This window comes from Gopherus evgoodei, chromosome 19 (assembly GCF_007399415.2).
Source record: "Gopherus evgoodei ecotype Sinaloan lineage chromosome 19, rGopEvg1_v1.p, whole genome shotgun sequence".
Classification (NCBI taxonomy): domain Eukaryota; kingdom Metazoa; phylum Chordata; order Testudines; family Testudinidae; genus Gopherus; species Gopherus evgoodei.
The window spans coordinates 62365-74682 of NC_044340.1; the positions used below are offsets into that span (position 1 = coordinate 62365).

The 12318-nt window shown below is 48.9% G+C and overlaps 1 protein-coding gene across 3 annotated transcripts in view; it reads left to right on the forward strand.

Annotated features, from left to right (window-relative positions):
* The window catches only part of LOC115637332 (pleckstrin homology domain-containing family A member 2-like), a 53686-nt gene that overhangs the window by 25055 nt on the left and 16313 nt on the right, over window positions 1-12318 (forward strand). For 2 of the 3 annotated variants that reach the window (XM_030538511.1, XM_030538510.1), the window contains exon 6: window positions 3288-3434. The exons of the other annotated variant lie outside the window; for it this stretch is intronic. In XM_030538511.1, coding sequence (XP_030394371.1) covers window positions 3288-3434 — 147 coding nt within the window. The remainder of the gene's footprint in view (window positions 1-3287; window positions 3435-12318) is intronic. 3 annotated transcript variants of the gene reach the window in all.

The window sequence follows — 12318 nt, forward strand, 5'->3', positions numbered from 1 at the left end:
AGATTCAGACCCTTACTATACAATCTCTTCATGTGTGCATTGTGAAACCATTTCCGTTGGTTTGGCCATGTGTGCCAGCTCCTCCAGCATTGACGTGCACAGATCTCCTTGTCTGCACTCCCTTCCGTGATGCTTGAGAAGATGCAGACAGATGAAAGACAGCATGTTGCGCAAGAGGTTCTGATCTGGCCAGTTGCTCGTCATGCCAGCGTGTTTGGCAGCTTGGTGCGCTAGGTGACAACCGCATAAAGTTCCGCCGGACCATGCTGCACAGGTGTAGGTTGCTGAGGCAAAGTGCGCAGTGCTGGTGTGGGAACCTTCTGGCTTGTTGCTTTCTGTCACAGCAGCTGTGCTGTTTCTGAAACAGGAAGCGATGGTGTGTTAAGATGCTCATGTTTCCTGTTCCCTACCACTGAAGGCTGGCTACTTCACTTGGTTAGCAAAGCCTGGCTTTTGAGAACTGCCTGGAGTTTACTGCTTGGGTTATTGCTCCAAAGATTAACTGGAGAAAATATATTTGTCAGCAAAGCAGCAAAATGCTTTCTGTTGAGCCTTTTCATGACCAGTGGATTGATTAGTTCAGCACTGAATCACTTTCTGTACGAGACAGTAGCTGTCGGTTCTGGTCCGGCCAGGAAAGTCTTGGACTATTCACTCCTCTTCTCAGTCCTCATCTACACACAAATTGGAGTCAGCTCAGTTAAACTGGTTCAGTTAGACTAGACCCTTGTGTGGAGACTCTCTCATTTTGTGCTTTTATTTTGGGCAAGCTTCTGTCTGTTCCTAATTCTCTTAAGCGAAACCGAAATAAGCCTGCTCTCAAACAAAAGAAGAGTGTCCACAAAGCCTTTTACACTAGTTTAACTAACCTGGTTTTAAATCACTCCTTAAGTAAAAATGATGTAACCCTGTGTGTAGATAAGCCCTTACTTTTGGGAGGGCAAATTTACTTTTTTATTTAAAAAAATGCTTTAGCACACTGGTCCAGTCTGTTTAAGAGGCCAATCACTGAATGCAAACTACCCTGTGAGTCTAACTTGGGGAATAGCAGGAACATTCCCTGAGACTCTGTGTTTCTCAGTTCCGTCAATGGTTAGAGCTCAGGAGTGCCTGTCTTCTCCCTGCCTGGAGCTCTTTCCTCTAGCCCATGCTAGGAATCAAGAAACCTTTAAATCACATGGGGGGGAACCATTCCAGGACACCTTCACTGTCCCATGTCATTTTCCAGTAGCAACATCTTCTCCTTTGGGCTTACAGTGTGTAGTGCAGTGTCTTTGTCCTGTCCCCTTGCTGTTGAGTGGGATGTTCTGCTCAGTCTGCGGGATGCTGAAGGCAAGGAATAATCATGCATGAGAATCAGGGGCTCCCCGGAGCCAAAAGGCCTTGAGGAGACCTGTGCCTGCGAAGGCACTTGACAAACTGGATACCAATATTGCAGCTCAGGTACCTGGATGCATTCCCTCCTCTCTCTGCAGTTTCTCTGCTGCTGGTGCTAGACCAGCTCTGCAGAGGAGAGAGGTTGTTGACACAGGTAACAAAACTGTTGCTGTAGAAATGGAGTTGTCTTGGGTTTGAGCTTCTTTCCTTGGGCACTATACTTAGCACAGTTGGATTAGTTCCACCCACTCCCCCCCCCCCACGTACTGCCAAAGTTGAGAATTTGGGTAAACAGAGCAAAGCGCAGGGCCAAAGGGCTGGATCCCTAATGACTGAAAAGTCTCTGAGTAAGGCAGGTAACCCCGCCCCTCCCCCAACTCTGGATGTGTCTACACTGCAAAGAAAAACCCGCAGCACCACCACGTCTCAGAGCCTGAGTCAATTGACTCGGGCTTGTGGGGCTAAAAATAGCCATATAAATATCCCTGCTCGGAGTGGAGTTTGGGTTCTGAAACCCAGCGAAGTGGGAGAGTCTTGCAGCCCAAGCAGGAATGTCAACACAACTATTTTTAGCCCTCCAGCCTGAGCGCCGTGGGCCAGAGTCAATTGATTCAGGCTCTGAGTCTCGGTTCTGCAGGTTTTTCTTTGCAATATAGACATACCCCATGTGAACTGGTTGGCAGTTTCCTTTGGCCTGCACAGAGTTACCGCAGCCTGGTTCTCCCCTGCCCTGCTGCTTGTGGTGTGACTCAGCCTGTGTGAAGTATGTGTAACACACAACCAAACTGGAAAGAGTGCCTTTGACATGTGCTTGACACAGGTGGGAAGGACTGCACAGAGTACAGGACAGTGAGGAAGCACACCCATTAGCTTCCATCCCAGTTAAGATGGATGTGCTCCTGCTGACCCACTTTGACCAGACCTGCTGCAGGGAGAGCCCCTTCTGGCATGTGGGGGTCACGCTCTGTTCAGAGAATCCATCCTGAATTTACACCAGCTTGTGGCGAGGAGCCTCTGATTTTAGCCAGAGAAATCCAAGGTTTCAGCTTCAGTCAGAGGGCTGTGGGCTGCGTCCGGCCAGGCCCAGGAGGATCCATGAGCATTTGTGGCTGATTATGCCACACCCATTGGCAGAGTGACAGAGCAGCCAGATTTGCAGTGTCATCTGCATACAAAGGAAGAACAAGTAACTTTACATAGGAACATCCCTGAGTCTCAGGAGCCGGTTTGGGAAAGACCAATGTCGACAGCAAGAGAACAGGCCACACACACAGAGGGAAATGCGTGAGGGCGTGTGCGATTCCTGCACAGATCCGTGCCCTTTCCCCAGGACACGGAGAGGGCTGTTGCCCAAACTGCAGTGGGATTAGAGCAGCCTGGTCCTGCTGTTACCTCTTGCTGGTTAATGGTATATCAGCATTGGGAAGGGGATGATTCAGTGTGCTCGGAATACAAAGCTGGGTCCCAGCAGCTTGCACACTGCTGGGGTCACACTGGTATAAATGTGCTGTCATCTAGCCTGGTTAGACTTGCAAAAGCTAATTGTTAAGGGTGGCAGTAAGTAGAGCAAGATGATTAAAGGAGCACAAATGCGCACAGGGCTCCAGAGGCAGGTCACAGACTCATGTCAGGTAATGTTTAATTACCCACCTCCTCTCTTCTTTCCTCATGTCATAGGGTTCTCCTGCTTGGGATGGAGCCACACCCTCATTAACCTTGATGTGGGGTGTCTTGGTGTGGTGTTTTTTTTTTTGTTTTTTTTTTAAAAGGGCACTGCTGTATTTGTACAGAAGAATGGACAGGCCAATGTCCCAAATGCAGCCCCTAAACCTAAAACTGCTAAGTCTTCATTTCTACCGGGATGGGTGGTTTGGGGCTAGATTTGACGCACCCATTTCTGTCCTTCACAGGTGCCAAAGAGTGGTAGTTTGCCCCCAGCCACAGAGATTACAAAGCCCCCCATTACACCCCAGACCCAGGAGAAGAAACCACAAGTGGCCTACAAAACTGAGATCATTGGAGGGGTGGTTGTGCATACACCTATCTCTGTCAATCAGGTAAGCAGGGTGTGTCTGCATGTCAGATCTGCAGCTTGTGCTAGCAGAGAATGTTCTGAAATGTGCATTCAATTGGGAGGAATCAGAGTGTGCCATGTGAGGATGGCAGCATCGGCAACTTCTGTGATAAAAATCCAGATCAATCAGGCGCCCCCCCCCCCCAAAATCATGAGCTTGAAAATCATCAAAGTTTAAAAACAAATTTTAGGTGCCTGTTCTTTGCCCCCTGGTTTCTGAGCCTTAGGGTTCTGTTGGTTCTCATTTTGCAGCTTTTTCTCGACAACCAGGAGGGCTAGAAATTTCTTTTTCTTTACTTTTTATAAAAGAAAGCTGAGATTCTTGTGAGTCCAGGAGCCTGGGACTATAAGAAAAGTGCCAAGTACTGCCAGTCTCATGATAAAATCACAAGAGTTGGCAATTCGGGGATGGTGAATAGAAACGATCTATAGTTTAACTTTCGCTCCTTGCCTTTCTGTCTCCAAGCACTGGAAATGAAATACTCTTGGTACCAGCACAATGCTCTGGGACTCTAGCCTCTCACTGGCTTGAAGGAGCAATTCTTGAGGGATGTAGGGGGGAAAAGCTGGCAGTTCTCTGCACACTTAGCAGGGTGATGAAATTTATACCACATTCTGCTCTTTGATTTTCCTGTATTTAACTGTTGGGGAGGCTTCCAGACGTGTGCTTGACCCATGTCTGTGCCATTGAATGGGGCTCTGCTTCATCATTTTTATGTCCTAGCTTCTGCCTCTAATCATTTCTCTACCAGACATAACAGAGATCTGTGGAACAACTGTGTGTGATTAACATGGTATGAAGGATAAACAGTCTTGGGATGAAATGCAGGGTCCATGCTGCTTAGCTACCATATGTTTGAGCAGGAAATGCAATATTCCTGCCTATTTCCTCTGTCCAATTCCTTACTAATGCAATCAGCAAAGCTCTGCTGTAAACAGGCCGACAAACATTGCATCAGTTTTCTTCTACAAGCTGTTCCCATCCTGCGTTTTGCATTCTGAAACAGTTAAACAGAACAAACGCTACTCAGGTGTGTAGTTAACTGCAACAAATTATACCTGGATCCCTACTTTTTAAGCAAAGAATATTACCTGTCATCTACCACAGGTGGGAAACCCGCATTTATTATTGTTGTTCATTTTTGTTAAGTGCCTGTCTGAGCCCCTGGACTATGAAGCCGTACAGCGATTGGAGGAATATTTTTTAATACACAGAGATGACAGACTCTGCGAGCTAGGCCGCTCTGCATAGTAACTCACACATTACAACAGTAAAGCTTGTGCGTGAGGCCCACAACAAATCACCCCTCCCTAGAACCCCAGCTGCCCCCACTCCATCCCAGTGTTTCTCTCAGGAAATGGGTGGCTAAATCTATTTTCCAGGGGTCCAAGTTCTGGTTCCTTCACAAAAAACACCTTCCAGGGGACTGTTGGCTCAAGGGCCTCGCCACATTGCAGCTGCTCTGAGCCCAAACCATTTAGCAGCAAAGAATCCTGTGGCACCTTATGGACTAACAGACGTATTGGAGCATGAGCTTTTGTGGGTGAATACCACGAAATATTCACCCACGAAAGTTCATGCTCCAAAACATCTGTTAGTCTATAAGATGCCACAGGACTCTTTGCTGCTATTACAGATCCAAACTAACACGGTTACCCCTCTGATACTTCAGACCATTTAGGTCTTTATAGGCCAAGAACACCTTAAATCCCACCTGGAAACTGATACGCAACTGGGGCAGATTCTGGAGCAACAGTGTCACGTGAGCTGCATGAAGTGTGGCTAGGCAGGCAGGCATATGTCAGGGGATGAAATCTGGTCATTGGCAGATACCCAGAGCCCTCCTGGGGTGTGGTAAAACCTCTTGCTTTCCTTGGACGGGTGCATGCAGAGCAGACTGTGACACAGGAAATCGGTGGCAGGGCTGATGTCTCAACAGCTAGATACTATGGTGACCGTTGTTCCAGAAATGCCTCAGGGAGATGGGTTTAGCTGAAAGGTGTGACCAGAAAGTCCCTTATTGGCTGCGTGTCTAAGCAGCCTCAGTAACACAGCCTAGATCAATAGTTCTTCACGCTGAGCTTGAGTGGCAGGTGCTTCAGACAGTACCATACTGGGGACTTTGGGCTGCATGGGCCTAAATCACACCCCTTTGGTCTGCTTGCCATCTCTCTCACACACGTGTGTCTGGGGAACTGCATGCCCTGGTGCAAGCCAGTAACTTTTTCACCCAGAATTTAGCATGAACCTTTCAAATGTGCAACTTGCTCCAGTTTTCAGCGATGAGGCAGAACTTGGTGCTCAGTTGGAGGCATTTCCAGTGACTGAACTTTAGTGTGATTGTTGGAGGAGGATCTTGAATGCAGTTGCTTTGGTTTACCCCATTATATGACATCTGTTGCCTGGGTAATCTGCCTGGAAGCCTACCTCTGAGTCTGAGGTTTAGGCTCTGAGCTATCTGGGCGAGAGGCAGGAGGCTGTCTGACCTTCTCTGAAGTAACACAGTCTGATTACACACTTCTCCTATTGGTGGAATTGATTTGCACTTTCAGTTCAGGAAACCAGGTCTGTGCCTGTGAAACCTTCCCACTCAGGGTTTATAAATAGCTGCACACAGCACTTCTTTCTGGCTCCAAAGTTCAGTGAACCAAAAGGGGTTTAATGGAGCCACATGCAAAGCTGCAAACTGCCTCAAGTTTCATGCCCCTTGGCTATGGCCTGGTCTCTGTCTCAATTTCCCACTTCTGCAAGGCCCACGGAAGGTCTGAGCCAGGTCACCTGCCTGGTTCCACTAGCCCCCACTGCTGCTCTCCAGAACAGCAGCTGGGAGGTACCACAGGAGGGTGTGGAAACCTCCCTTTCTCCAGTAATCCGAGTCTCCCTTTCCCTGGACGCATGGGAGAGGCATGTGCATGACCATCAGCAACTTCCACCTCTTGGTATTTTGACAGCCTAATTTCAGCTCTTATCAGTCACAGGCCTAAAAATAGAATGGAGAATTAGGTCACTGCGGTGTTCTCCTTGGCAGGCATTTTTAACTCTTCCTTGGCTACACAGATGTGCACATGTGCAGAATTGGGCCTGACTGAGCATAGGCATTGCTAGGGTTAGATAAGACTCATGATTCATCTAGACCAGTAGCCTGTCTCTGATTGTGGCCAGCACCAGTTCCTTCAGTAGAAGGTGCAAGAGACCTGGCGATGTGATCATGGGATAATCTCCTTGTGGGAGGAGTTTCTTCCTGACCCCTGTCACTGAGAGGTTGGGTTGTTCCCTGAAGCGGGGTTTAATAGCCATCTTTTTAATCCTAACTCAATGTGTCTGTTCTCCTTATCCATGTACATGTCTAAGGGATACTGCTGGCAGGAAGTAGCAGAGCGAAACAATTGTACCGCTCCATCCTGTGTGAACAGGAACTCAAACTATCTAACTGATCAGAGAGAAGGTTAAGATGTGACTTGATTGTGGTCTAGTACCTACAAGGACAGAGGCTTTGTGATAGCAAAGAGATCTTTAGTTTAGCAGACAAAGGCAGGAAAAGATCCAGTGGCTGGAAACTGAAACTAGCAAATTCAGACCAGAAATAAGGTGCAAATTTTTAACATGGAGGTTAAATGACCATTGAGGCATCTCACTCAGGATGCTGTGGTTTCTCCATCACTTTAAGTCCAAGTTGCTTGGTTCTCCAAGAGAGATGCTCTGGCTCAAAGTAGGAGTCACTGGGTGAGCGTCTCTGGCCAGTGTTCTGCAGGAGGTAAGACCAGATGATCTAATGGTCTCTTCTAGCCTTAAATTCTATGACTCGATATGGTTTCCAGGGGGTGTTCCCTCCCGTTTTGAAGCAATTCCTCCTATCTCAGTCCCTGGTGTGTGTGTGTGGGGCTCACTACCTGAGTGGAGCAGTTCTATAAGGAGACACATTTCACCATTTCTGGGAAGGTAGGAGAGTGTTCAATCTGAAGGACCACTTTCATCCTTCCTACCGTGCTGTAGGGATGAGGCCTGGCCTGCTAGTTAGAGCACCAGCCCGGTACTCAAAAGACATGGGTGATGTTCCTGGCTGCACCATTGATCTTAGGTGCTGTGACCTTGGTTGTGTCACTTCCTATCTCTGTGCCAGTTTCCCAGCCTGTAAAATGGGGATAATGCTATTGAGCTGCCTGGGTGCTGATACTCGCTGCAGGGGCACGCACTGGGAGGCAGTCCCATTTTTGTAAGTGCTTTGAGACCTGGGGATGGAAGGGGCTAGAGAACTGCAGAAGGTTATGGTAGATTTCCTCTGGAACGTGGGGTTTTAGCCTGGGTGTCTCCTCTGCCTCTACCAGAGCACTAGAAAACAGGCAGAGAAATGAAACTGGCCCCACCCTCGCTCAGCATGTCTGGTACCAGTTTCCAAGCAAAACTCCCATGCTAGTTTGGTGCGAATGGCTGCTCTGTGCTTAAACTGAGAACAAGCCTTTCCCTCGACACAGTGGCATTTGCCTCCTTGAGGGTGGCAGCTCCCTTTGACTCCCACTCCCTGGGAATGTTTGTAGGTGGGTGCAAATGAATCCCCAGGGCTGGCAGCTAGCGCTCTTGGTGCGTGCTCCTTGGGCACCGAGTCCTTGGCAGGAAGCCCAGAGCACCCCCACGCTTTTTCTGTTTGGCTGCAATCCAGGCTGAGAATCCAAGAGGAGGTTTCCAGGCCCAGCTGCAACAACGTTTACATCCTCCCTGGGTTTCTAACTCGGCTTCACTTCCTTGCCCAAGCCTAATTTTTCATCCCTGTTTTGGGAAGTTCTTGTTTGTTTCTGTGGGTTTCTCTACAAGGCTCTGGCTGGCCCCAGCCATGTGCATCAGGGTGGGGGAACCAAGCCTTCTTTCTGACTCTGTGTTTTTTCTGGCTCCTCATTGGGGCCCAGTGGCTGCTAGCCAGTGGTTTCCCCTCTGACACTAAGCTGCTTTGTGGAGTGCAGAGGGAGCCTGTAGCCTGAGTGAGCAGGGCAGCAGCAGCTGGGCACACAATGGTGCTGTGTATTCTGGCCTTTTGTCACTTGGGAGCCAAGTTTATTGTCTATTAAAAACAAATAAGCAGCAGTTAAGTGGGCACCCTGCCATGTGATTTATGTTGCAAGTGAATACTGGTCTGTTCTCCCATGTGAGTGGCTGGAGGTTTGCTTTTGAGTTAGTTTGTTCTCCAAAAAAGCCTAAAGCTCCATCCACAGACCCTGTTTGCTTCAGAGTCGCTTTCGCAGTGCAGAGGGTGTTGAGGAAAGGAGGCCAGCTGCTGAGTTATTTTCTGCAATTCCGATGCTGCCCGTGGTGAAATGGACTTTCCTCCCAGCCAGGCTTCGCCTGCGGCAGCCTCCTGAGCCTGCATTCATGGCCTCTCTGCCTTGCCTCAGGTGCAGCTTTGTGACTCCATGCAGGAGGAAAGGAGAGTCCTGGCTTCACTGATAGGATGGATGGAAAAGCCTTGCTCCTGTCTAGTGCATTTCTCTGGGAGTCAGTGTAGGATTGCTCCTTACAGCCTAACCTCTGGGGAAATGTCTTCCCTAACGATGCACCTTCTGTCCGTCCCTCTGGGAGACTGATCCCTCAACTCTCTTCCGTCCTTCCCCGAACACCAAGTGCTGCAACAAATGGCAAAGAGCCTGTGCGAATCCACGTGACTGGGGAGTGGCTGGTTCCCTCCTGCTGCGAACGCATTTCTGCTGCCCAGCAGCTAAGTGGGCTGCAGAGTGCCCTGCTGGCTCAGAGGGGCACGGAAGGGAGTGAAGGGCTGGCTTGGGCACAAGTTGCTATATTTTTATTGATTTATTTTGGTCCTGGAAAAATCAAAGTCCTATTGTGGAGGGAGGGGGAAAGTGCACAGCTGAGGGTGAGAGATGGGGCATGTTGTCTGGTTAACCACACCAGGCCTCTTCACCAGCGTGCATGCCATATAAGGACAGCTCAAGCCCTGCAAGCCAACGGATAAGAGCCAGGAGCCTCTGCTCGAACAATTCACTAACCTCAAACTTGTGCTGAAAGGAGGAGGAGGGGAGAGAGATGTGCACAGTGATTACATTTTATCTCCCTCCGCACCCCCCAAGTTCTGCCTTATGAAGGAGGTGGGAGGGGCTGGGCTGGGTGCCTCTTTCTTAGGGTTTCTATAATGAGGGCAGAGTAGCAATGGCACAGCAGCAGCAGGCAGTGGAAAATGTATCTGCCTGCTGACTTCTATCACATTTTCCCCCCTTTGAGTTTCAAGAAGTACCAAGCCACCTTCCCCCAGGACAAGCAGGGCAAAGGAGGGCAGCTAGAGGCTGGTGGAACTTGGCTCCTTTCCCTTCGGCTGTGTGATTGCCTTGGTGTTGCTGTTTTCTGAACGAGGTGCTGCAGGCAAACCACAGAGCACAGGAACGCTACAGCCAGTCTGACTGAGTGTCCTGACACTGCTCTGAGGACCAGCAAGAGCCCACGTGGGCTGGGCTGACATGCCCCATCCATCAGCCTCTTCTGAGCAGTGCCTGCTGCCGTGTCAGATTCCCAGCCTGGCAGCTGCAACGGGACGTGTTCTCTCTGCTCCTGTGAGCTGTCTGGCAGCGTGATTCCTGCGAGTCTGGTGAGCAGGGCACCTGCTGCCAACTGGCAGGGACGGAGCAAGCTGGGGTGCTGCAGGACGAGCACGTGTATGTGCAGCTTTGTGATCCTAGCGCACCCGGTGCCTGGGCCGGTGGCTGGTCCAGATAAGGAGTTGGGGTTGGAATGGACCTGCAGTCCCTGTGTGCCAGGGACTGAAGAAGGCCCTTTAGGAAAGGAACAACACCCAGTGCAGGACAGCAAATTCCAGACCTCTGAATCCCCACAGTGTTACTTTCCGGTGGCTGGAAGAGGCCCAGAGTGCTGCAAGTTTGCATCAGATGCCTGCAGAGCACCCAGAGATGAGCTGAGGCCTGACAGAGACTGTGGCTTGCTGAGACTGAGGTCTGTGCGAGAGAGATTTGGTTTGGTGCAGCAGGATGGGTGTCCCATATTGCGCCAATGACTTTGCAACGTGCAGACTGCAGCATCTGTCCCTGGGCAGCCCCTGCCCTGAGTGACATTGCTGGGCACAAATAAACCACTTCACATCCCCAGGCACGGTGCCAGCTGCATTGTACAGGGTTTCACAGATTCAGAATTTAAGGCCAGGAGGGACCATCAAATCACCTAGACTGACTCGTCTGTATAACACAGGCCGTAGAATTTCATCCGGTTATCCCTGTACTGAGCCTGATAACGTGTTTGGCTAAAGCAAACATGGCCTGGATGCTCTTCTGCAAGACATCAGGAGGTGGCGAATGCACCACTCCCCTCAGTGGTTTGTCCTTCACTTAACAATGTGGGCCTGGTTTCTAATTTGAATTTGTCTGGCTCCAGCTTCCAGCCATTGGTTCTTGTTTTGCCTTTCTCTGCAGTACTGGTCTCACCAACACCGTATGCAGGAATCAAATCAGCTTCCTGCTCCTACTCCTTAGCACTCAAGAAAGAGATCCTGGAGTTCATGTGGATAGTTTTCTGAAAACATCCACTCAATGTGCAGCAGCAGGCAAAAAGCGAACAGAATGTTGGGAACCATTAGAAAAGGGGTAGATAATAAGACAGTTAATATCGAAATGTCACTATATAAATCCATGATACACCCACACCTGGAATAATGTGTGCAGTTCTGGTCGCCCTGTTTCAAAAAAGATATATTAAAATTGGAAAAGGTACAGAGAAAGTCAAAAATGATTAGGCGTGTGGGATAGCTTCCATATGAGGAGAGATTTTAAAGACTCAGACTGTTCAGCTTAGAAAAGAGCTTATTAAGGAGGGGCATGATAGAGGTCTATAAAATCATGAATGAGGTGGAGAAAATGAATAAGGAAATGTTATTTACCTCTCCACATAACACAAGAATAAGAGGTCATCCAATGAAATTAATAGACATCAGCTTTAAAACAAACAAAAGGCAGTACTTTTCCCACAAAACACACAGTTAACCTCTGGAACTCATTGCCAGGGGATGTTGCCAAAATTATAGCTGGGTTCAAAAGAGATTTAGGTAAGTTCATGGCAGATAGGTCCATCAAGGGCTATTAGCCAAAATGGTCAAGGATGCAACCCACTTCGCTGGGTGTCCCTAGCCTCTGTTTGCCAGAAGCTGGGAATGGGTGACGGGATGGATCACTTGATAATTGCCTATTCTGTTCATTCCCTCTGGGGCACCTGGCATTGTCCACTGTCAGAAGACAGGATACTGGGCTAGATGGACCATTGGTCTGACCTAGTATGACCTTATGTTCAATTTTTGTGTCATCCACAAATTTTATTAGCAGTGACTTTATTTTTTACTTTCAGATCACTAGTAAAAAGGTGAAATAGCTTTGGGTCTAGTACTGGCCCCTGCAGAGCCCCACTAGAAATGCCCCCTTTCGAAGCTGATTAATTAACAACTACATTTTGAGATCTGTCAGTTAGCCAGTTCTTCGTCCATTTAAAGTGCACGTCATATTAGTGTGTCATGCTAATGTTTGAATCTGCATGTTATGTGGTACTAAGTCCAGCTCCTTGGTGTAGCTTTGTGTCTGACTTTCCAAGGTGTGATGTGCCTACCAGGCTCCCCCGCCCACCGAGGCCTAGGTTTGCTGAGTTGTGCCTTTTTTTTTTTTTTTCACTTGCACTGCAAGTGCTCAGCACCTCTGAAAATCAGGACACTTGCAAACATTGCTCTCATGCTTGCATGGGGCAGGCGTCTTGTTCGGCTAGGCTAATAAAATATCATTTGATTGTGGCAAGGGGCAGGAGTAGATTAGAGGCTGGACTACTAAATTCCTTTGGCTGTTCTGCCAGGCTCAACCATGCACGCACCATCACTCTC